This window comes from Pseudopipra pipra, chromosome 5 (genome assembly GCF_036250125.1).
Source record: "Pseudopipra pipra isolate bDixPip1 chromosome 5, bDixPip1.hap1, whole genome shotgun sequence".
In the NCBI taxonomy this organism is placed as follows: Eukaryota; Metazoa; Chordata; class Aves; order Passeriformes; family Pipridae; genus Pseudopipra; species Pseudopipra pipra.
Window position 1 is genome coordinate 45,356,541 of NC_087553.1, and position 26,627 is coordinate 45,383,167.

Here is a 26,627-nt window from a genome sequence, read left to right on the forward strand (position 1 = left end):
AAATTAAGATCAATGTTTTAAAAATCTGTTACATCTTTAAAAAATGAGTAATAACCTGTTCACTTGTGGAAAAATGAGCTTGCCAGTCTAGTAAGGAACTGAATTTCTGCCTTTCCAGTTTTTGAGAGGCACTTGCACTTTGTTTCCAGGTAGTTGTCATGATGGATGCTATTCACCACAGGAAAAGCAATAATTTTGCACATATTGTAATATAGTGCAGTATCCCAAAATATGATGATACTAGTTGGAGAGAACAGAAATCTTTTGAAACAGATCAAATTTACTTTCTCAGTGAATGAGACACAGACATAATTTGGGGAAGCAGATAGTGCAATTAAATACTCTTTCTTTGGTTTTATATTTTCTTAGCAAAAGAAGTGAAGGCAGAGGAGATGAAACAACCTGGAATAAGTAACTCATGGAACAATGTGGCATAGAAAAGGGCAGTAGTAAAGTGTCTGCTTGAGAGACTCAACAGCTTCCCGAACAGAATCAACTAATATCTAGGCTCCTAGCATATATACACATATATGGATTTTAGAGATATCTATACATTTCCATGAGCATGAATATTATATTTAAGGTACTTTCTACCAAAATTCTTACATTCTATTTGCTCCATGTAATTTCCATCTCAGTAAAGGTAATTGTTGAGGATGCTAAGGCAATTTATAGGCATCTGTGGGCTCATAAATCTTATGTGCTTATCCTAGAGATGTGTCTTCTATGTATGCTATTTAAGGCAGTTGATATCATCCATCACCATGTATCTATGGTAAAAAAAAAAGAGCTATTGTACCAAATCTGATCTCTGAGAAAGCAAACACAGGTCAGCCCTGGCAGCAGCAGGTTCATTACAGAGGGCAGAATGGAGATGTACAGTTTGTGAAAAAAACTGACACTTCCTCAGGTTTCTCCCTATCTATGGATTCTTCAACTTCCTTGGAAAAAGAAACAAAAACCTAAAAAATCCTGTAATAGTTAGGCTTTCAGGAGAAGGTCAAACATCCATATTAAGGTCCCAGTTACAGGTACTAGACTGGAAAGCATTTCAGACTGTTTTGTGTTAGTGAAACATTTCAGAATATTAAAAATGAACAACAGTTGGCAACGAGCTTGGAAAAGGAATATTTCCATTCTGGGAAGAAGACTCTGCTTTAGTAGCTGTGCTTAGGAATGCAGTCTTGATTGTGCCCACTTACTCTTCCCTAACTCAGATCACATGGTCTCTGGATGTAAGCCAGCCACTATCATTCATTCACTCTATTAGGACCAGACAAGAACTAAACTGATGTAAAATCCTGAAATGCACAAACTGTGGGCACTGGGTCCTCAGCACCAACCTGTTTCACTCCACAAACCTACTCCTCCTCAGTTGCACTACTCAGTAATGCAGAGAAAAATGACTGAGTTAGGTACTGAGTCACCTTTAGGGTGTTCAGCTCCCAAGTCTCTGCCTGTTTCAGAAGGAGCTTTGGGTAAGCCTAGCCACCGAACTCAGGCTTCTCAAACTTAACACTGGAAGTGGAGAGTAGAAATACTCCTCTCTTCTCCCATCTGCGCTTACAAACGAGACTCCCACACAACTGAGGAGTCCTTCCGCCTTTAGTTAATTTGATGAGTTGACCATGTTGAGTGGCTGCACTGAATCTTTCAACTTCTTATGAATTTATCATGTAAGTGGTCTCTCTGCTTGACTATTAATTTAAATATTCATGCAAAATCTAGGATTACTTGATGCTTTTCTCTCTTTCATTAAGGCTTATAATGACCCTAAAAGCATTAACTCAATATGAGGTCACAGAATTATTTTAGCTGTGAATCAGTTGCTTAATAACAGTTTCCTCAGTCATGTAATCCTGCCGGCAGTAAGGCTCAAATAATTCTTTCATTTTTCTGCCTAGATATAAATGTATTTAACCACTACTCTGCACAAAAAGGAAAAATGAGTTAATAAGAGATTTTCAGTACTTGGGTTTACAGTGTCCAAAACATACAGAGAAGCATGTATCTCTGAAATTAAACAGCTATTTCTGTAACTACTTAAGAGATCAAATGCTGTTTGAATGTCAAACATCAATATATCACCTCTTATACAGTACAAGCAGGATCTCACACTGTTTTACCATTAGTAATTAATGGCTTGTTTTTGACTATATCATACATCAATTAAACAAGTTTACAGGCTGCAGTAGGCAAAGGCTAATTGATTTATTTTTAGTCATAATTTTTAATGGATAAAAATTTAGTATGCTTATAAAATGAAATTTCTCCTGATGAAATCCTAAATGTTTCATAAACAAAATATTTGATTTTGACATTACTGTGATGCTGTGTGTCTTTTTTAGTGTCAGAAATATTTATGATTTAAACAGGGCAATGCATGGGTAAAATGTTTTTAAAAATTGCAAAACTAACAGAATGTGTTCCTGCCTCATAATAAACAACTGTTGAATGATGTTTATTAAAACTGGCTCTCAAGTGACAGTTAATAAATGCATAGTTCTTTTATGCATGCTAAATTCAGCATTCTGAAAACTTAAAAGCAGATTGATCAAAAACAAGGGAGATAAAAAAGTCACAAAGACAAAATACAGCAACACCAGGAAATGACAGGGAAATAATTCAGACTTAAAAATGACTTATTATTTAGCAACTTGTAACAACAATTTACAGAATTAAATTAGAGGCAAATCAGAGTCTTTCTGATGTTTTAGATATGCAATTTCTCTAGTGCATATAGTTTGATCATACAGCAGAGAAATTCACATTATGATGTCCCCTTCAAAAAAACAAAACCCCCAGTTTCTCTCCATTTCTGATTCCAGGTTACAAACATTCATAGATAATGAATGAAGAAGAAAAAAAAGAATACAATTAAAATCAACAATTAATCTATTTTAATTAAAAACTTTAAACATTTCTTTAGTATTTGGACAAGGTAAGACTGTCTATATGCAGTGTATATCTATGTATGTTTCACATATACCAAGACCATATCTGCACCAAATTGCAAAAATACTGGATTTAATGGGCTTTGTGTCCTTTACTGCTATCACTTCATTGGCTCTTTGATGTTGCATGCATTTGCAGTGATGATGGAAAGAGTTGCTTCAACTATGTATTTTCACCTCTGTTTCTAAAAGGTGAAGGGCAAAACTTTTAATCAAGGACCAGTTTATCTTTAATTAGGAAAAACATAATTAGGCATTATCACCTAATTGCTATTACTGATGGAGAAACTCATATTTTCACAAGTAGCGACCCATGCTGTATTATGTCTCTGCTGTTTACCGCATAATAAATCTGTATTTGTGTTTGGCAGCCAGCCAGCAAAATTAAAAGGTAATCAACGTGTTTCTCTGCAGTCTGGTCATCAAAGCCTCTGGCTTCAAAGATGAATAAATAACAAAGTCAAGTTGTGATGTCCTAACAGAAAGCTTTCTTTGGGAATAACTATATTTATCTCCTCTGTCAAGACATCAAATGATACTTGAAACAATTGTATACAAAAAGCTTTGCAAAACAGATGAGAAGAACTGTGCTATACACCTGGTGTTGAGTTAAAAAACAGTTTAATGTCTCAAGGCACCACCACGGTAGAATTTTATACCTGCAAGTAATCATCTAGTACACTATTATACAGTTAAGGTAATGTATTAATAAATAGCTTGTGCAATTTTGGGAAGCAATCTATAAAGGAATGTTAGATATACAATAGGCACGTACTATAATACAAATAAAAAATAAAATTCCTAGAAAAAGCATGCTGAGCACCTCTTGGTATAGGTTGAGTTTCTTATTCTAAACACTATGTAAATCTTAACTTACAAAAGGTAAAACTGAAATCTTATAGTAACTGCTTATTTAAACTGATTTTCCTGGGTATTTGCTTCTATGTCACAGGATTACTTTTAGGGACAGAGGACTCTGGTACTGGCTGTAAGGGGCTATCTTGTTCATTCAGTTGTGCGTTCAGGTTTTCAGAAGTTAGGAGAGAAGAATTAAAAACTATTTCACTTAAGTCTGATTTTATGGATACCAGATGTGGTTCTTGAAAACTTAATGGTTCTTCTAACACCTGTGTATTTTCTCGTGTCATTCCCATATCTGACGGTGACTTTCGTTTCATTCTTGTGTATGATTTGTCTAAATTCTCCATGCCTTGGTCAGTTTTCTGAAATCGCCCAAAGAACCAGATGAAGAAACCAAACAGAGCAAAAGCCAGCAAACTTGGAATAAAAGCCAGGCATTTGACATCAAGGCTAGAGCCTGTAAATCTGCTATGCAAGAACATGTCCCCTTCAGCATAGGTCCGGTTCGTCAATGGGTTAGTGTTATTGGATCTCCACTCCCAAGATAACTTAGTTCTATTAAGGTCTTTCAAGCTTTCTGAGTCCTTCACTGTGTAGATCTTCTGTCCAGGACCGATATATTGACCATACTCATGAGGTTTGTAAAATATTTGGTTTTTCCACATATTCAGATCCAAGATTAAAACAAGGAAGATAATTCCATAGTTAAACCATTTACCTGTTTGGAAAAAGAAAGTTTTGTCATCAGATATATCCATTTTAGAGGCAGTACAAACACAGTCATATGTAAAATCTATCCAGATGAAAAAAAAGTCCTTTTTTTATTAGTCTGTAAAGCAAAGCTGTAAATAAATTTCCACCATAATCAGATTTATGCTGAATATCCCTTAGTATTCCTCAATTAGGTCTGGACACAAAATAACATTGTAACATAACCACAGCAGTATATCAATTCAATTAACATTATGGTTTGTAGGTGATCAGTTGGTCAGACCACTAGGTGATGTGGTATAGATCAATAAACCTAAAAAAGCAGGAATTCCAGGGCTTAAAAAATATTCATAGGGAAATTTTCCACAAAAAGGCCATATTTGATAGATCCCTTTATATTCTAGAAATGACTCAGGTTTTCGAGGTCGGTAATTACGCAAATTTTATGTACTTATATTGTCTATATACATGTTGTTTGATATACCAACCATGCTGTGTAGACATATTCAGGTGGGGGAATTCAGATAAACTGTGACTTACAGATATCGCACCCTTGAGAAATAGCAAGGGCTGATTGTAGAATTCAGAGTCTAGTCAGCTTAGCTTTTCTTATAATCTGTGTGATGATAAAACTCCTCCGAAGAGGGACTCATAGTCTAACATTAAGCTTCTGTAATACTGGAGGAGGAAACCTCTCTCCTTTTATTATTTAAAATTGCTCTTTTGTATGCTTCCTCCAGGCATCCAAAAGACATTAAAGGTAACTTCATGCAATTGCAAAGTTGGCCCTGCTTTGAGTACAGTTTCTGGAAGAGATGAACGCAAGGTTTCCCTTCTAACCAATATTTTTCTGTGAATAGACAAAACAAATTATTCTATTCTCATAGTCAAAGCATGTCTAACATTCTAACTGGACATGTTAAGATCTTACCTGTGCAGTGACAACTGCCGACCACCCAAGAACCTGGGAAATCTACATGTCAGCATTACGTGAAAAGACATTCATGGAGGAATGTTCCTGCTGTTGATGAATGATATTGGTCTATGCTGGAATCATATTTAAGTATGTTTCAAGTGAAAAAGCAAATCAATGTATGAGAGGATCTATTATATTACTTAGGCTATTGACTTGCAAAGAATAAATGGATCGCAGGAAAGTCTGTTTCTTCCTGAAAGTCTGTGCATTCAAACTGTAAAACCAGAATTCTCCAGGAGCATAAGGAGAGCAACTTCTTTCAGCAATTATGTTTAACAGCTCTTTCAGTTTAGATTAAATAGACTGAAAATTAACAAGAATGTTCATTCTCTTGTGTTACTGTCACTGTCCGGAAAACAAACTGCACTGAAAAGACCTTGCAATCAATCCCATATTTTCTGAATAACTCCTCTAGCGAACTCAAGTTGGATGGGGCTTTGAGCAAATCGATCTAGTGGAAGCTATCCCTGCTCATGGCAGATGGGTTGGAAACAAATGATCTTTTAGGTTGCTTCCAACTGAAACCATTCTATGAATTTCCCCAGGATTTTGTCAATTTTATCATTGATCTGTTACCATTTTAGAATATTATCACCATATTTTATAATACCTATGTTTCTTAAATCAACACCAAGACACTGCAAGTGACGCTAAAGTATGAAATAAAATAATAAACAGAAAAATGTAACTTGAGGTTTCCTGCAGATGTTTGCGCTGTATTTCACATGTTTCTCTCCATCAGAATAACTCTAGTCTCTCCATCATGTCTGTCTTTCAACAGAGAGACACAAGATACACCTTGCATAGATGGGCTGCTGGGACATGTATTCACTGATCAGTGCCTGGTGTCAAACAGAATATAATGGCTGACTTCTCCTTGCTTTTTCCTCAGTTGGGTACTAAATTATATGATACTCCTTCACCTAACCAGCATTTCTTAGGACACGATGATAGTTCAGTACTTTTCAGATTCCCACTGTCTGAAAATGTTTTGAAAATGGTCATGGATTCAAAACATATTTGATGCTGAGTGGCTGATACAGAGAATGAGAGCAATCTATACAGAGAACACAATCATATAATTCTGATCTCCTTACGAATAATAGGCTAAACAGAAATTACAATGAAAAAATATTAGAACCATTATTTTTTTATCTTTGTCCAGTTTGCAAGAAAACATGATCTGCTGCATTCTAAACTTCCTTTCTCTGTTATTGTTGCTCACTTGGACACTCTTTGAAACAATAATTTGGAATTAAATATTACTCTATGTTTCAACCTGAAAGCAAACCCTTACTGCATTGTCCCAAAATTCATGCCTTAAGCTGTGCCCATTAAAAAAAAAAAAAACATCCAGTTCTTTTGTTATTGGCTTCATCAAAATATTATATGTGGCACTTTGTGTTTCTGCAGAGCCAAGACAGATGAATTTCCAGAGAGATACGCTAGACATCAGGGATAACAGGAAGGGGAAAAACTCATGTAGGATCAGGATTGCTCTTTCCCTTCAGCTAGACATGACAAGAGTGAAGATTTTTAGGGAGAAAGATCAAAATATGAAGCATAATGAAATGGAGACACGATTGAGATGGTGTTTATAAAGGCCAAAATACACTGTTATGGTTTTCTTGATTGTCTATTTTCAGGTATCACTGACAAAGGAAACCTAGACATTGCAATGCTGAGTTGTGACACAGATCCTCTTTAGGCATTAAGATACCCAGTGGATTTCACACTGATTGCCTGTGTGAGCACATTGTCCTAAATGCAACATGTAAAGCAAGCTACATAATGAGTAAGACCTGAAACAGCAGCCTGCTGTGGTGAAGAAGTTGACTAAGAAGATAGTAGAAAGCACTAAAAATACTGAATTGCCTGAGATCATTTCCAGGTGCTTGATCTCAGGTTTCATGTAGTCTCTACACTATGGTTTCATAATTGTTAATCTCTTTTACAATGGATCCATTTAAATAATGCTCCATCCCTTTTACATTAAAAATTTAAGTGCTCACCTGATTGAAGGTGTTTCATAAAAAGCAGGAACTTGAAACTCCCTCACTCAGCTCCCAGTCAGAGTTAGGGAGGCAGATGCACAGCCCTAAACTCTGCTGCTGGGATTGTTGGGTTAGTGTGGACTACACAAACAGCTTAGATCCATCACCTCATTTAAGGAAGATGAACTGCAAGCTGTATGTCTAAGTGGCAGCTAGTTGCCTGAGGACAGCTGCTGTTCTATAGTGGATTTTCTCAAAACTCCTTAAATTTCTCACTTCTAGATAATTTTTCCATCCTTTGCATCACTGTCATGCTTGATGAGCTCTATGACCTTTCCTTTTCTTTTGAATAATGTTGTCACCAGAACCAAAGGCTGTGTATGAGTAACACTCTCACTATCGCCATATATGAAAGCAATAACATCTTTCTGCTCCTACTCAGTAATCCTTGCAGCCAAGGACTGAATTAATCCCCTCAAACACAAAATGATTGTGAGTTAGTGCTGTCTTGGTTACTTACAGAAAATGTTTTCCTCTTTTCTACAATACAGTGTCCTCTGCCATCTATCCCTCTTTAAGACATGTACTTTACTACTGTACTAGCAGGCATGGTAGCCAAGTAAATCCACTCAACCAAGTAATCCTTCTAAATCAGTGATGTATTAAAGCAGACTGAAATAAGAGGTCTGATAGTCTCCATTCACAAACTTCTATCTGATGAAAATTCCCATGACAAGCAATTTTTGAGACCTAATATACTGACCAACCTTTAACATTATACACATCAATAATCTATGTATATGAAATTATTGTCTATTACAACTTAATTTTAGCATAATGCTTTTTATAGAAAACTTTAAGTCATATATCAAGCTTATATAGGAAATAAGCTAATAATTTTGGTAAGCTAGAAGCCAATCATGACCTTTTACCTTGCACATAAACAAGCTCAAGTTTGTAGTTCTGCAAAGAGTCAGAATAAATACATGATAAAGCTACAGATATTAATTTTATTTTAAAAGATTTGAAGTTTCATTCCAGATTAAAAGTGACAAGGGAAAATGCAGCCCCACACTATGAAGGCATTTAACTTGTTTCTTTAACAGTTTCTGTAGGATCATTATCACTATTGCTTTAGAGCTGGCACTACTCCTATGAAATCTGTGTGGCCAAGAATACTGGCATATACCTGGCCCCAATCAGCTGTTCTTGGATGGAAGGTGGATTTTTCACACACAAAATTTGAAACAGAAGGATGTAGAAAGATAAGCTCTCAAGACTGGAAGACTAGTCAGCAAACTGAAAAGAATATAATATCCAGTCTTCAATGAAGTTACCAACGAGGGAAATCATGTGGGAAAATATGTTGCGTCATTCAGCCATGCACTACCTAAAAAACAGACCTAGTTAATAACCAGCTTTCACAGCATTGACATTCTTACATGCTACACATCATTTGGAGAGACAGAAATCTGGTTTGGTGTATTTGTAAATGTGGTGAATACTGAAATTTGGTGAAATAAAGATCCCCCAAAAGAAAAATTGGAGTTAGCCAAGAGTGTGGGCGTCCTTGTCAGGCTGTGATGCAAAATGCGAAACGTTTTTATAGGCATTATAGCCTAACAATCAGCATTTGGGGATGAAAATTTATTCCTGGTTTTCTGAGAAAGCATGTATTCTCCTGGCTAGGACATTCACCAGAAGGGAACCTTGACCCTAGAACAACCCCCACTTATGGTAGCGTGGACATGCATCATAGGCCCATGTTCTGAACACCAGCCTATACAGAACTCTGCCTCGAAACAGTCTCCCCTCCCTGCTGAAGTTGAACAACTGTGCAACGCAAATGAATGCCAGGGGCCTTCTTGTGTTGAAAGAGGTATGGATTGTCCTTTTTCCAGAAATTCACGTTTACACCATCTGAATGAGATTTTTGGACAATTCCACATGCAGCATTTGGAATATATAGAATCATAGAATCATAGAATCGATTGGGTTGGAAAAGACCTCCGAGATCATCGAGTCCAACCCTTGGTCCAAATCCAGTCCATTTACTAGATCATGGCACTCAGTGCCACGTCCAATCTGCGTTTAAAAATCTCCAGGGATGGTGAATCCACCACCTCTCTGGGCAGCCCATTCCAATGCCTGATCACTCTCTCTGTAAAGAATTTTCTCCTGATATCCAACTTAAATTTCCCCTGGCGGAGCTTAAGCCCGTGCCCCCTTGTCCTATTGCTGAGTGCCTGAGAGAAGAGACCAACCCCCACCTGGCTAGAACTTCCCTTCAGGTAGTTATAGACGGTGATGAGGTCACCTCTGAGCCTCCTCTTCTCCAGGCTAAACAACCCCAGCTCCCTCAGCCTCTCCCCATAGGACTTATGCTCCAGTCCCTTCACCAGCCTTGTTGCTCTTCTCTGGACCCGCTCCAGCACCTCAATATCCTTTCTGAACTGAGGGGCCCAGAACTGAACACAATACTCAAGGTGTGGCCTCACCAATGCAGAGTACAGGGGAAGGATCACTTCCCTGCTCCTGCTGGCCACGCTATTTTTGATACAGGACAAGATCCCATTGGCCTTCTTGGCCACCTGAGCACACTGTTGGCTCATGTTGAGCTTCCTGTCAATTAGTACCCCCAGGTCCCTTTCTGCCTGGCTGCTCTTCAGCCACTCTTTGCCCAGCCTGTAGCACTGCATGGGGTTGTTGTGGCCAAAGTGCAGGACCCGGCACTTGGCTTTATTGAACTTCATCCCATTGGAATCAGCCCATCTCTCAAGTCTATCCAGATCCCTCTGCAGAGCCCTCCTGCCTTCCAGCAGGTCGACACTGCCTCCCAATTTAGTGTCATCAGCAAATTTGCTGATGATACACTCAATCCCCTCATCTAAATCATCTATAAAGATGTTAAACAGGACTGGGCCCAACACTGATCCCTGGGGAACACCACTGGTGACCGGCCGCCAGCTGGATGCAGCTCCATTCACCAGCACTCTCTGGGCCCGACCCTCCAGCCAGTTCCTAATCCAGGAGAGGGTATACTTGTCCAAGCCATGGGCTACCAGCTTTTCCAGGAGTATATTATGGGAGACAGTGTCAAAGGCCTTGCTGAAGTCTAGATAGACCACATCCACAGCCTTCCCCTCATCCACCAGGTGGGTCACCTGATCGTAAAAAGAGATCAGGTTGGTCAGACAGGACCTGCCCCTCCTAAACCCATGCTGGCTGGGTCTAATCCCTTGTCCATCCTGAAGGTGCTGTGTGATTGCACTCAGGATGATCTGTTCCATAACCCTGCCAGGCACCGAGGTCAGGCTGACAGGCCTATAGTTGCCAGGGTCCTGCTTGCAGCCTTTTTTGTGGATTGGGGTGACATTCGCCAACCTCCAATCATTTGGGACCTTCCCAGAGAGCCAGGACTGTTGGAAGATGATGGAGAGCGGTTTGGCAAGCTCTTCTGCCAGCTCCCTCATCACCCTGGGATGGATCCCGTCTGGTCCCATAGACTTGTTGGGATCCAGCTGGCTCAGTAAGTCGCTAACTACATCCTCCTGGAATACAGGAGGGCTATTCAGGTCTCTGTCTCTGTCTATCTGCTCTAGAGGCCAGTTGTCCTGAGGGCCACCTGTCTTACTGCTAAAAACTGAGGCAAAGTAGGTGTTAAGTACCTCAGCCTTCTCCTCATCTTTGTTAACTATATTTCCCTCAAAGTCCAACAGAGAACTGAGGTTTTCCTTGCCTCTCCTTTTGCTATTAATGTATTTATAAAAGGACTTTTTGTTATCCCTAACTGAATTAGCCAAATTAACTTCAAATTCCACTTTTCTTTCCCTAATTTTTTTCCTGCATGACCTAGCTCTCTTCGTAAATTCTTCATAAGTAACCAGCCCTTTTTTCCACAGTCTGTAAACTTTCTTTTTATCCCTGATTTCTTTTAGAACCTCCCTATTTAACCAAGCCGGCCGTCTTCCCCTCCGGCTGGCCTTTCGGCACACTGGTATAGCCTGTTCCTGTGCGCTCAAAATTGCCTGCTTGAAGCATGTCCATCCCTCCTGGACCCCCCTGCCTTTAAGGGTTGTTTCCCAGGGTATGCCTTGAATTAGTTTTTTGAATAGGCCAAAATCTGCCCTCCGGAAGTCCAGATTAGAGGTTTTAATGATGGCTCTCCTTACATCCCTGAGGATTGAAAATTCAATTATTTCGTGGTCACTATGCCCCAGGCGGCCTCCAACCACTACATCATCCACCAACCCCTCTCTGTTTGTAAACAGTATTTGTAAACAGTTTGTAAACAGTATTCCAGACTAGCTGCTGATTCTAGAGCAGTTTCATCTTTTTATGTCCACTCTGGAACAGACTGTTCATTTCCTATAAAAAAAGGATCTCCTATAGAATCCAGTCCTCAGCATTCTTCCTGAGGTCAAGAAGGAATGCAAAAATTCCACTTAATAAGGCTAGATGCAAGCAGCCTCATCCTGTGCAACCATAGCCAGAGGCTACTGTAGGAAATGTTGACTTTAGACTCTTACCTTAATTGTAATTTGGTGTCTAAAACCACTCAGATACCTCTGTAAAACATTTGAAATATTCCTCATATCTTCTGTCACATTAGTGTTATTAACTAGACACATGCACACAGACAGACCACTCACAGCTGATCTAAGATGAAAATCCTCTGATGTTTTTTCACATTTGTGTGCACAGACAGCTTGTTTTTACCTCTAAGCTTTCTATTTTTGCCCACAGGCTCTGTCAAGCTACTCTATGTGGGCAATGTTTGGGCTGAATCTAGACACTGTTAGTTTAACTCCACAAGCCTGCCATGCTAGGCACTCACCAGTTATGAAGGTGATGATTTCTCCTTTGGGTGGAAAGGCACTTGGGCTAGATTAGCACTCAGAAACACGTTATAAACAGCCAGAAAAATCTCCCATCTGTTCTGACACCCAAACCTTAACATTTCCTATTTGAAAGTTACCCACACACTTGACATCAGATGCTCTTGGATTTCCAGTGCTGCTATTAAAGGGTACAAGCCAGGCCCCACAGTGCCTTTTAACCATGAAGCAGTAAAATTTACTTTTAAGTTTTACAAATTTCCCTGGGTATTATAGAAACTAGGATAGATTATGTATTTTCATAAACATCAGCCTAAAAAGGAAAACACATACTTTGCAATGAACCATCTGTCAAGGGAAATCCAGATGAGCTAGGCAGATGCACGAATTAAAGTTATTTTTGATGTTCTTGAAAAAAGCAGCTATCAAAACAGGATGAAAATATTTAATACTCAGTAGATGCTTGCTGGGAGTTCCTAGATGCAAAGAAATGTGAGTAAAATGAGATACTCAGTTACCAGTAAAAATAAGATAGGCTTTTCATAGTAAACTTAAAATTACAGTGAAGCATATCAGCTACAGGCTAGAGATGATAATTCAATATTAATGCCAACTTAAATCATTCAGAAATCACATCAGACCTAAGAAAGCATGTTATTAGTTTGAAGTAGCGAGATGGGTCAAAATAATACACTTTGCACTGTTGTATTTATCTGCCTTTTTAGACATTGAATTATGCAGAAACAACCTTTAATTTTTTTGCTCTGTTGTCATGATCTTTATTTTCTGACAGCTGAAATTCCCATGAAGTCACTGAATTCAAGAGATAAGACTTTAAGACAAAATAGAAAAAAGGGGAAAAAAGAAAAAGAAAAGAAAAGCAACTGCCTTTCAACTTGTGATAAAATCAGGAGAGTTGGCAACACAGTGCATGTAACTGTGAAATCCTTCTTCTGTACAGAACTTGCACAAAGCCATTAAGCACAAACCAACAGAAAGGTGGCTTGAAGTCCTTCACTCCTCTGAATGTCCCTTTCCTTGGAACTGCTTTTTTGTGGTACCCTTGCTTATTAGAACAACCAATTTTGAACAGGGTTGCTCTTATTTATAACAATCAACAGTGACTAAAACAGACTGTAAAAGAACTAAATGTAAAATTTACCAGGAAAAAGATGGCAAATGTTATTTCAGCCATACTTTCTTTCTCCTTGCTATCTGGGAGAAAATGGCTTGCAGTTTCTAAAAATCAGAGCATAGGTCATAGATTTACAGCCTGGCTTTATCTATATAGCTTGTATTAAAAGAAACATAATTCAGGTCTTAGTCTTCCTTTCTTGATTGTTACTTAAAAGAAGTCTCATGGTTAAATTCTGGATCCCGTGTATTAAACAGCACTTAAATAGAGGAGCTTCTGGCTGTTATCACTGTCCTACCAGCATGTCATCTGCTGCTGTTGAATTCATGTGCATCACTCTCTACTCTCATTTTAGACTGGATTATATTAATCTTTTTATATATGTATTGAAATAGTTCTTTCTTTTATTAGCTCCTTGATTTGAGTAGAATATTACAAGTATCTGCACATCCACACAGTAACTAGAGCTTGAAAATGATCCAAGATGATGCCCTAACCTAAGACAAGAACTGATGGCAAGAACAGATGGTTCAAGTAAAACTTACCCAAAGGGAGGTTCTTGTGCCATGTGTTACGGCTGCTTATTAGATCTCCTAAAGGGTGGTGTGGCACTGAGATAAAACAGGCACTCAGTAGACAGGGTACGTGACGTGCAGTCAAATGGATTGATTTGTCTAGTGAATCTAATAAATGGATCTTGCTAATGCTGAGCAGGGAAAAATTTTCCTCAGCCTTCCATTCATTATCTCATCCTGATTAAAAGAACGCCTTCTTGCCAGAAAATCAGAAAGGACTCCAGTCCAGAAAACTCTACAATGCAAAAATATTGGTTTCTCTTGGTTGGCCTGCTTTCAAACAAACAGCAGCACTGCTAGCAGTTGCATTTCTGATCCCCAATTTATGTTCTTTGCTGTTTTTTATTCTTTGCTCTTCCCTGATTATCATCAATGTCTCTGTCTCTTCTACAATGCAAAACTGTTCTTTGTTCTTCAATCCCTTTTCTACCACCCATTAATTATATCCTGAGTTTCTGTATCTGATGGCACCACCCAACCTACCATGGGTAGTCATTGTTCCTGCTCCTCTGTGCATCCATTCCATTACTTCTCCTTATACAACGGAAGAACTGTAGGACATTTGTGAACCTTGTGGGAGCCCCTCCAAATTCATGCTCTAGTCTTGAGAAAAAGGAAAAAAAATCTTTTTTGCTTTCCCTGAATATCATACCTATAATTTACATAATATATTTGATGCTTAAACTCTTTTTTCCCCCTCTCCTTTCCCTTTTTGCTCACTTGGGAGAGAAAAATTTGTCTCTCATATACACATTCCATCTCCTCTCACCCTATACCTTCTAGTCACTGATCAGGAGATCATTTACTTCATCCTATTCCATAAACCACTAGTGGCTCAAACAGTGTCACTTAGACACGTCCCAGCTGCTCTCTCTCAGCATTCCAGCAGGGCACCCACATTGAATTTTGAAAAATCTTGCATCCCTCCATGTTTCCTACTGGCTCATTTGCCTCCCCTCATTCAATAGCCAACAGGTAACTTCTGCACTAATTTTAACTTCTTTTCTGTTTTTTAATCTCATTTCTGCCTTCTCTGCTGAAAATACCTCTTCTGAAACCTCATTCAGTCTATCTCGACTCAGTGCTGGGTTCATCATTCTTTCCTTCTCATTCTTTTTCCCTTGGCTTTTGCTGTCTGGTGAGCTTGTGACTCAGCTGCTAGCTCTTGGCCTTATCTTTCTATCATCTCTGAATTCTCCTTTTGTCCCTGATCCACAGGAGTTTCATATGGCTCTGTCCTTGGATACCCTCATCTATTTTATTTCTGTGTGGTGTCATGGGCTGTGACTGTTTATATTAGCAGTTAAAGACCCCTGCCAATTCACACGTGCATTCTTCTGCTATCCATTATTATCCATCTCTTCTCAATGCAGAGAGAAGCTATACTCCTTCTATATAGCTTGAGGGTAAACCAAAATATTTATCCCTATTTAACCTTCTTCTCTTTTTCATACAGTGTTTTTATTAAAATACTGGCTCACAGTATGCAAGGATCAGGTACTTTTTATCTATACATATCATCCATCTGAATAACTGCAATTCTATTTTATTTGAGGTTATTGAACTCTCTGCTTCTGGTTAGATGACTGATGGAAGTATGGTTATGAGTGGCCTTTGCCAGATGAGAATATCCAAAGAAAAGATATTAGCATAAATCACAGTAAAGGCATCTGAAAGCATAAGAGATTTGAAGATGAAATAAGCTGCTAATTCCCCTGGAGAGCAATTTTAGATAAAAAAGATCTCTGAAGCTACATTAGGTATTACTTAGTGTCACAAGAAGTTGCTGAAATCCATTGTCTTGGTTTGAGCTTCCCTCCCCGGGAGCCAGGGGGCCAAGGAGAGTTCCCCCTGAGGAACCAATTGGAGCTGTTCTTTTTTGCTCCTGTGAAAATTAGACATCAACAACAGCCAGAAGTTGTTGGCAGAGTGTCGGAGTGTGTGTCGCAGTGTGTGTCTGAGAGTGTGTGAGAGAGCCGAGAGGTGGCAGGGTCCCCACCCTCCGAACTCGGAGGGGGGGGCCTGGGCCCCACAGCCCTGGCTAAGCCACAGCTGAAGGCAGCGTGGAGTGTTGTGAGGGAGAGAGATAGACTCACAACCATGAGGTAAGAGGAAGAGAGGCAGGCCCCTCGCCAGGAGGCCAAGCCCTCTTCCCCTCCCCAGCTAGGCTGCAGGGCTTGGGACAGTTATAACTGGACTGAGTACCCTGTAGCCAAGGCGAGGGGGCTTTCTTTTTCTTCCCCCACTGCTTGGGAACGCGGTGGTGTGGATTTAAGGCAGGTGAGGCTCTGGAGCCGAGCCAAGAGAGGGGCCAGAGAGGCTCGGTTGCCAGGAGAAACAGTTGTGATTCGTTGCAACAGTTGGAAGAACTCCAGGCAGAAATCGGAGATGGGTCAGAGACGGCTCAGAGGTGCTCTATGTTGGGTTTGGAAACTGGAAGCTGCAGCAGCTAAAGAAGAGTGAGAGAGCCAAACAAGCAGTTTTTTTCTGGGTAAGGACTTTAAAACTATTTGGGGTAAAAAGAACTGAGTAGAGACTCAGAGCCTGCAACCTGGAGGGTGAGAACAGAACATCTTACCCCTGGGAGGAAACCTTCACGAAACCAGGGAGGAAGGACTCAGAGCTGACTCCTTGGACCTTTCGTGATGAAGATCCTGATGGCACAAGCTGTTTCCCTTGCAGCTCAGGATAGGACCTCAGCATGAAGCTAAGGGCTGGTGGGGGTTTCAGCCCTTTCCCTGATACTCCAACGAGAGAGAGACTTTTCACTATCGCTCTGAAGACTTTTCCACATCTGAACTGATGTGGGAGAGTCCAAGGGGTGGTAGAAGCTGTGTTAATATTGTGTATATAACTGCTTTTTAGTTTGTATAGTATTTATTCTGTATAGTAATAAATTGTATATAATTCCCTTCCCCCATACTGAGGTGTGCCTGCCTGAAAACTTCTCTTCAGTGTTGATGTAAATTGGGGGGAGGCTTGGAAACTGGAAATTGGATTTTTGGGGCTCTCAAACCGTGACATCCATGAAAACAGTAGGTGTCTCTGATTCATAAGATACAGGTTCCTCATTTCCTTAAGATGTTTATATATGGATGATATGGATATGGACAGATGAAGAGATAGAAAAAAAAATCTGGGACACACGCAAAAGTATGTGGTTAAGCACATGGTAGCACACAGAAGCAGTTTACTGTGTGACTGTGTCACAGTCTGTAAGATTACATACCTGTTATATGTATGTGATATTCCTCTTTCAATATCTTTTGGAAATATGGTACTTTGAACTGCATGTGTGCAGAGGGCAAGCCCGGAAGATTCACTTCAACATCACCCATAAAATGGGGAAACTCCCAGTCCTGTTAAAAAAGAAAAATAAGAGACTAAATACAAGCTTTCACAGTATACTTTTGCCCTTTAAAATGTCTTAAATTAATAAAAGGAAAAGGTTCTATTTTTAACCCTCCTATTATTGGATTTTCTTACTTTAAGTTTGACTGACTCACTTGAAATAGAATACCTTATTTATATTAGATAGTCCACTATAATTTTTACCTCAGCTCCATGTAATTATGTGTTTAAAAGTTCACTTCAGAATGACACCCATTGTATCAGCTGACAATACAAAATAGTCTAAGGAAAATATTTAACCTATTTAATAGGTTACTAAATAGATGATATTAAACATAAATATTTAAAAGATATAAGATATTTAAAACCTTGCAAAACTAAGAATACCTATACAAAAACCTTACTTTTCTAGTTACAACTTCCATAATTTGCAATTTGATGAACAGTTTACAGGTAAGAAATTGACAAAAAAGGCCTGAAAATTTCAAACATTGCATATATCTGTATTCTACTTGTTCAACTTATAGGGTGTTGCCTGTATTTGGCCTTAATACATTTAAATAAACACTCTCTGTAAGTGTAGGCCCTTCAGCATGAATCAATCCAAGCACAGTTTTCTCCACTACTGTGCTTCAGCTGACAAGGTAACGTTGAAAATGTGGAAGCTCTTACACATCATTATGCATATTTTGGTAGCATGTGGTAACCCCGCTGAGGAAGAGCTGCATGTAAAGCAATTTTTCACTTGGTTATCTGCACCCACCATCAGTCACTTGAAAATGGGTATGACAGCATGGCTCATTAGAGTCCAAACTGGAAGTCTAGCAGTAGTGCTAGAATCAGTACAATTACTGTCAGTGATTACTGTTGGTGACCTACTGTTAAAAACACACTGCCCCTGTTCCCATGCATATCCCTGGGTTTGTATCCAACAAGCTAGTGAAACAAGCACCTGATTTACTAAAAAAAATAAAGGAATATGGAATGTGAAGAGGTCAGAAAACCGTCCCAACACAGCCATCTCCCCACAAGAACGAGTTCCATCTTTTTACTTTTCAGTTTTGTAGAAATGGAAAGTTTCCTTCCAGAGTAATGGAAAAAAAAAATAGTCAAAACTAAGAATCATTAAAGTGGAAGGAGCTGTTGACTCCCTCAAAGGCAGAGAAGCCCAGCAGAGAGACCTTGATAAATTAGAGGGCTGGGCAACGACCACGAAGTTTGACAAAGACAAGTGCTGGATTCTACACCTGAGATGGGGCAACCCTGGATGTTCATACAGACTGAAACACTGGAGAGCAGCACTGCAGAAAGAAACCTGGGGGTCCCAGTTGATAGCAAGTTGAATATGAGTCAGCAGCGCCCTGGCAGCCAGGAGGGCCAAATGTGTCCTGGGGGTCATCAGCCGAAGCATCACCAGCCAGTCAAGGGAGACGATTGTCCCACTCTGCTCTGCGCTGGGGCAGTCTCACCTTGAATATGTGTGCAGTTTTGGGCACCACAATATAAGAAAGATATAAATCTATTAGAGAATGTCCAAAGGAGGGCTACAAAGATGGTAAAGGGCCTTGAGAGGAAGCGTATGAAGAGCAGCTGAGGTTACTTGGCTTGTTCAGCCTGGAGAATAGGAGACTGAGGGGAGACCTCATAACAGTCTATACAACTTCCTCGTGAGGAGAAGAGGAGGGGCAGGCACTGATCTCTTCTCTGTGCGGATCAGTGGCAGGACTTGAGGGAATGGCCTGAAGTTGTGTCGGGGGAGGTTTAGGTTGGATATTAGAAAAAGGTTTTTCACCCAGAAGCTGGTTGGGCACTGGAACAGAGTCCACAGGGAAGTGGTCACAGCTCCAAGCCTGACAGAGTTTAGGAAGTGTTTGGGTGATCCTCTCAGGCACATGGTGTGATTCTTGGGGCTTTACTGTGCAGGGGCAGGAGTTGGACTTTGATGAGTCTTGTGGATCCTTTCCAACTCACAATAGTCTATAATTATATGATCTCTGAAAGATAAATCACTATATATAACTTCCAAGAATTGCTAAACTCTCCAACATTTTCTACAATGGAAAGGAAATGGAAGAGTTTTATCACAGGGAATAGCATGGCCCAAACACTAACAGCAGCTGATTTGTGCTAACTCTTCGTGATACTGAGTAAAAGGGATTAACAGGAGTGCAAGCAAGGAAAAAACCTGATACTCTTTACCTGGTTCTTAATGTTCACAGCAATGCAGAAAGTGCCAATTTACAGATGCAGAAAATAAGAGAAATAAGGATGCTCTCCTTTTGCCTTATCACTAATGCAACACATGCAGTCCTGGTCACGACACATGGTAATATCTGCCCAGCTGCACAGTCCCTTACCCTGTATCTGCAGACATACTCTTGCAGGTGGCAGGCATTCAAAAAATGCCCAAAGATAAAAATTTTATGCGTGCACGTTTTCAATTCACAGTATCTAATATAACTCTCTGGACCGGTGTTTCATGTTAAGTCATATGTAATCTCACCCAGAAATAAACAGAAAGAAATACATTATATATTCCTGAAGGTAAATTAATGGAGAGCTGTGGACTTTGCATTAGAAATAAGCAAACATGGGAATATAAATCTGGCCTCCTGTTCCTGCCTTGCCCCAAGGCTCCTACTGTGCCTTTTGCTGATTTACATTGCTGATAAAATTCCACCATGCAGAATTTTGTATTGAACTGTGTCTTTGCATTTCATTTTTTTATAAACAAGCCTTTTCCGATCTGGATGAATTTTACTTGATAATAACATTTTCTACATATAAGCCCCATACTATATGAAGCACACCTGAATTGTATCATGACCCCTATTACCCTGCAGTGCTGTAATATGGTGTTACCATAGCTAAAGAGATAGGCACAGGCTGGTGCTGGAGACTTCACAACTATAAATAGCTCACTGGTGTTTCTTGGCTAGAGAAATGCAGATCTGGGCTGAGCAAAACTGCTTTTCAGGGTAACAAAAGAACAAAGAAATATCTAGCATGTATGAAAGGCACTCTGTACAGTAAACCTGTCTGTAATGTGGAGCTTCAGATTAAGGAAGAAACACCAAGGTCTAAAAGTGTGTTATCAAACATAAAAATGGCCCCAAGTAGGAAACCATTGTGATGAACACCATATCCTTCTGAGCAAAGGACTCCAGATGACAATAACATGGCATAATGCCCCCACTGAACCCCACCAGACTGAGACTGCCCATTTCAGGACCCTAGGGAGCAGAGGGAGGGTGGATGAAGCATCAGGAAAAGTGGTAGAAGCTAAGAAGTGTGTGTATAACAGTGTTGACATTGTAATTATTATTATTATCATTACTGAAACATTTTTCTGCACAAAAGCATTATTTTCTGTAATAATTAGATCTCAACTAATAATGATTCTTGGATTACACTGTTAAAATTTAATACTAATAATATATTAGTGTTCCTTTATATAAATAAATAAATATAAATACAGGTGTTCCTTTCTCACCCATAAATAACTTTTTGAATGTAACACATTTATTAGTATGATTATAAAATCTGTTCTTTAAGAACAGTACCACTGGAATCACAGCAATAAAATAAAATAAATAAATAAATAAATAAATAAACCAAAACACAAAAAAAAAGTAATTGAAAGAAATTTTCAAAAAAAAGAAACTGAAATAGTGAGTTAAACCTACCAAGGAAGTCACTACAGTTGCAGCACTTGGGAAAATGAAGCTTCAAGTTAGGTGACTAAATAGCCTTTGAGCTTCATTTGACTCACAGCTCTGGTAAGTGTAAGTGCTTACTGTCCATGTAGAGACATTATCACCTGCAGACACATGGCAGTAGTATTATTACTGTGATGGAGAAAAGCAGATGACTATTATCTTTTCAGGCTAATGCCAATATCAGGTTGCCAAATCCAAACATAACAAAGTGGCCATCTTGCTATCTAGGTTGTAAGAAAGTGTTAAAATCTTCAGACTCTGTTATCATTGGTTTTGTTCCTTACTGACAAGGAAAAGATAACTTAATTTCAGCAATATCCAGAAAACCATTTTTCTAAGAAATTCAAGGTGCCTAGTAGGTATGATCCACCTCACTTGTTAACAGGTACACTAATAGTGCAAATGTATAAGCCTATAAATCCAAACATCTCCCACTCTGGAACATAGCTGAGGCTTGCAATCATGCTTCCCTACATGGTATTTTCTCTCTGTGGTCTCTATTATCAGTCTTATCTCTGGAACATGAGTGCCATTTTCTATATTCTTTAGGTTCTCAGCTCATAATTTATGCAAAATTCACTTGACCAGCTTTAGTCCTTATTGCTGAGGTGCCTGTACTCTGCCATTTTTGGATCCTATTAGAAACTGGGCCAAAATACCATATTCAGAATTTATTTCTAGTTGCAGAATTTTAAAAGCTGTACAACCATACTTTAGCTCATATATGTATATGATTGTTTCTCCTTTAAATCCATCACTATCAGATTTCTAATATTCATCTACTTCAGTGGTTACCAGCCTTGGGTGGGTGATGGGACTGCAGCATATATCTATGCAGTGTATGAAGAAGAAGCTAACCCAGAACCAGAAGGCTTAAATCAACTGCAATGAGGTCTCTAACTTCACCAGTAAGCTTTGTGGCATGTGCAAATCAAACGAGGTTATTGTCTCATTTCACTCTAGTCATGAGGGTAGCCAGGGAATGAACTGAAGGGCACTGAGGGGTTCATCCTAGTGTTGCAGTGGGCAAAGGGAGCACCTCTGATTTCCATCAGCTACCTCATTAAATGCAGAAGCACAGAAAAAAACCTGAGGACATCACGGTATTTGATTCTCTTCCCTTTGCTTCTAGGATAAGTCACCCGATTCATATTGACTCGGAAGATATTCCATACCATGTTACATCAGCTCAGATATAAAGAGGGGAGAAGGAAGTAGCTCACTCTCTTCTGTGATAGCTATCTGGCAGGACAGCTGCTCCTTGGAGGAGAGAGAAAGAGCACTTCGCTTATTGGGGGAAGTAGAATTTTACTGTTAATTTCCTTTGCCTATGTGTTTGTAGTGTTAAGTTTTTTTCCTGTTTTCTGTGTAAATATAAAACTGTCTTTCTCGATAAATCCCAGGTTTTTACGTTTTTTTCATCTCCCCTTTTCCCTCTGGGAGTGGGACACCTGGCATTCAGCCAGGTGGACACCTGGCATTCAGCCAAAGTAAACCACCACAATACCCATGCCAAGCAAATGCACATACTCTCTGTTGCAATGCCAGGTGCTGGTTTAAGACCCTACAATGGAGGTGACAGCACCAATTTGGTATCTCTTCAAGTAAAGATATTTTTAGTAATGGTAACTGAGCATCAAAGCCAGACTTTCTGATGTGATCTGGCCCTTTCTGCCATCATCTGAGGGAAAGAGAAGGCATTTCCTGGGCAGCCCTGTCCTCACTCCAAGCCAGGACACACAGCTGCACAGGGTCATGTTGGCAATGCCCAGTGCCCTGGCTGGCTGCAGGATTGCTCCTTGGTGGTTTTTGTTGCAGGTTCTGGGCTGTGTCTCCCAAGCTCAGATGAGGACCAAAAGCCAGCAGGATTAAGTAAGGATCCTTAGCTGTCTGGGAGGTGGATGCTAGCCCTCAGCAAACCACATCCTATGCTTCATGCACACACAGCCCCACATTGCTTAGCCACCAGCCCCTTTCCACCCAGGGAAAACTGCCACAGAGAAGGTGGGACCATGACTAAAAAACACTAACTACTGATGGTGAACAAATATGCAACACTTTCATTTCTCCTCCTCTTTGAATGTAGCTCATAGGGTGTTTGGTACACAGTAAATATGAAATAACACTAAAAGTAATACAAACACTGTTTAGATATAATTAGGAAAGAGGACAAATGCACATTGAATATTTCTGCTTTAAGCAGTTATGATATATACTATATTTAATGCTAGGAATACATTTGTACTTTAAATGTCTCAGAATAATAAACAAAAACAGAGGTCCAGAACTGAGAAAATGCACATATGAATGTGTATGTGTGTTTCAGAAACTGCTTATAGCGTTTTTTATTTACTTATTAAAACTTTTTTAGGTAAAGACTGTTTTCAGATATCTTTGCATCTCAGAACACGGCAGACAGACAGCTAGAGGAAGAAGAAGACGCAATGGTTTTATATTTTTGCAAGTGTTTGAAGTAAAAAATGAACAGCTGGAATTCAGAGACAAAGGCCAACTCCTCCGTGGTTATTTCTAACTTCATTGCAGTGCTGCAACTTGCAGTGGTCTCTGCAGCTGAAATCTCTTCAGCTGGAAGCTGCTAAAGTGCAAACATAATTATAACGTTTGATTCAAATGTACATAAGATGGGAAGTCATCAGCCACGAGTAGAACTCACTTTCATGCCTGTGAGATCAAACTTAACTGCTCAGCTTCTGGCCTTTTGTTCTTTGCCAATACCTTATTTAAAGAGGAAGAAAATGTGATAGACATTGCTGGGTTTTGCCCTCATTAAATGAAAAATACACATTTACTCGTAATATTACCACCTACAGACTTTAATGGCTTCAGTAGAGCTATATAGGTCCTACAGTGAAAGATGACACATTATTCTTCAAAAGACCTCCTTCTTCATGTTGGTACTATCAGTGCTAATCTATTCATAGTTTTCAAGTCCAGAAAACTTTATTTGATCTCCTCATCTGTTTTTTCTTCACCTGTCTGGATTGTTACCAGCAATAATAATCGCAAAACTCCATCAGGAACTGTGGCACCAACTCTCTAACTGCAGATGCTGCTTTACCTTTTATCGCTTAGTCTTGATTTAAAGAATTCAAATTATGGAAAAATCACTGTAATGGTGGAATAACTGTTTCAGTTGAACTCCAACCTGCTGACAGAAGACTGAAGACAGCTTGCAGGATCAGACATGGGTATAGAAAGGCTATGCCTGCACTATACATCAATGTAAGGCAGGAAATACAAGACTACTGTCGTTCTCCGACACCTTAGTGCTCTTCATTCCTCAGTCTTTGCTTAGCTTCTTCAGGCTCCTGGCTTTTCTCAAGAAAGACCACTGCAAGTCTTGGTCATTTCTCCCTTATTTGAAAAAATGATAATAAGACAGCAATAACTCTCTTCTAGAGAGTTAAAGCAGCAATGCATGCTTGGCTTTTAATTACCCTTTCCATTAAAAAATCATTACAGAATTCTTCAGTCTATTATCCATTTCTGCTTATTTAAAGGCAACAATTCCCAGGCTACACAGGACCCAAACAACCCTTTTGCACTCTGCACTTCCTGCAATTTGAATTTAGACATTAATGCATTTTGAGTGTAGACAAAGCTGTGTATGCACATGTCCTCAAAACAGCGCCCCTTGTTACTGAACTGTCTGAATTGGTATTTAGCCTTTCTACAGGAAACTCAAAGTAATCTCAAAATTTCAGTCCACCTAAAATAAGAACTGGTTGCATTACTCTGAAAGTCCTGTATCCATGCCACTTACTGGCAGATGCCTGATTCATGATAGATGGCACTGCTCTCTCTCTCCCCTGTGACTATAGCTTGGGTATCATCTTTTATTCACTCCTCCAACCTCGTAGTGCCTTGATACTGCAGATCTGCTCTGCATAACATATCACAGATATGAAAATTCCTACCAAACCCCACAGCTAAAATGTTTATCAAGGCTCTCATCATCTTCTGTTCAGTTACATCAGCCTCTTTCCCTCTGGCTTTCACAAGTGCAGTTGTTCTCCAACAATAGAGAAATGTTGCTTCAAAGACCATTCTCCTAGTCTGTTTCTTTGACCACAACATTCTTCTCTTTTATCCAATAAAATATAGGCCACTTCCTTTCATATTGAAATTCTTTCAGATCTTTCAATACCTTAGGTACAGACTGTCTATATAACAGCTGCTCCTTCAATCAGTCTATAAATTCAGCCTAAGAATTTTTTCTCTATTTAAAGAATTTTTTCCCTGAGCAGTTCGCTATCAGCTGCAGAACTCTATGCTTTATTTCTTCTGTATAATTCTCTTTTGCTATTAGAAAACATTAGGATGTCATGCATTAGGTACCCTGGATTACCTGTCATCCTGACTGATAAAGTCACTATTGTTTGTACCCACCTGTCTAACCAGTCATAACTCTTGGACTTTCTTTTGCAATGAAATTCTCTAGGACTGGGGTTGTATTTTGTCTGTCTTTGAGCATCATCTAGCACAATACTGCTCCAGTCCTTAGTGACCATTGATAGCTCTTCGATAGGAAAAATATTGCAAGCAGTGTGAAGAATTAATAGCTATCCCTTTCTCCTCTTTCATTAGGAACAAATGAAAACAAGCCAGCGCACAAGGAAGGATGGACACTAGAAGATCTAATATCTTGAGACTTGAGTGACCAGGAACAACAGTGATCACTATTTCCTGCTGAGGGCATGGACTGTTCTGTTTTACAGCTACCCTTTAACTACTTATAAGTAACTTATCTGGATGAGAAGCACCAGTGAGAACTTTTCCAGTTAATTCTTGAGTCTGTTATGCTGCTAAGTAAAGTGGTAATATTATAATATTGTGTATCTGTAAAAGATAAGCAAAGCAACTTGTTCCCCACTTGAAATTTCCCTAAACCACCAGCAAATCAGTTGCAATGGTTTTTCTGACTACCTCAGTGACAGGTTTTATGGAAGCCATTTCTGTGGTGAATAGGAGAAATGAACATTCACTAATAATACACAATACTTATATTTACAGATTTACTGTGACTACAGCCTGCTGTCAAGGGAAATCACAAAAGAAGAGCCAGTCTTTCTGGTACCTTATAAACCCAAATATATGACTATGATGTGGAGAATAAAAATAAATTTAAAATACATTGCTATATAATCATCTTCAACAATATGAGTACATTTCATGAGTACATACAATAATACACATTGTGGGAAATATACTCTCATTGGATTTGAACAGTAATATGATACCTGGAGCATTTCAGGATTTGTAAATACTGCTAATGCCATTTGTACCTATTTGAGAACAGTAAGCTCTGCTTAGAGTTCTGAAGTCATTTTGCATTAAGACAACTGTCTCCAGTTAACTTAAGCTGAATTAAAATGTATATTGTCCCTTCTCTTTCCAAATAGCCATACACATGAATTTCCTTGTTGCCTGATATTCAAATCCTAACAATGTTTTTTAGTGTTGCCTAAACCTAAGAAGAGAGATTTGCGGTA

At 39.3% G+C, this 26,627-nt stretch overlaps 1 protein-coding gene across 7 annotated transcripts in view; it reads right to left on the reverse strand.

Annotated features, from left to right (window-relative positions):
• Positions 1 to 26,627, reverse strand: part of TMEM117 (transmembrane protein 117) — a 211,272-nt gene that overhangs the window by 17,826 nt on the left and 166,819 nt on the right. For 4 of the 7 annotated variants that reach the window (XM_064655859.1, XM_064655860.1, XM_064655862.1 and 1 more), the window contains 2 exons: positions 17,274 to 17,403; positions 2,435 to 4,533 (listed from right to left, as the gene is read on the reverse strand). In XM_064655859.1, the coding sequence (XP_064511929.1) occupies positions 3,896 to 4,533; positions 17,274 to 17,403 (768 nt within the window). In that variant the 3' untranslated portion in view covers positions 2,435 to 3,895. Of the gene's footprint in view, positions 1 to 2,434; positions 4,534 to 12,667; positions 12,811 to 12,859; positions 14,648 to 17,273; positions 17,404 to 26,627 lie in introns of those variants that run through there. The other 3 variants (XM_064655863.1, XM_064655864.1, XM_064655865.1) reach the window with 3 other exon arrangements.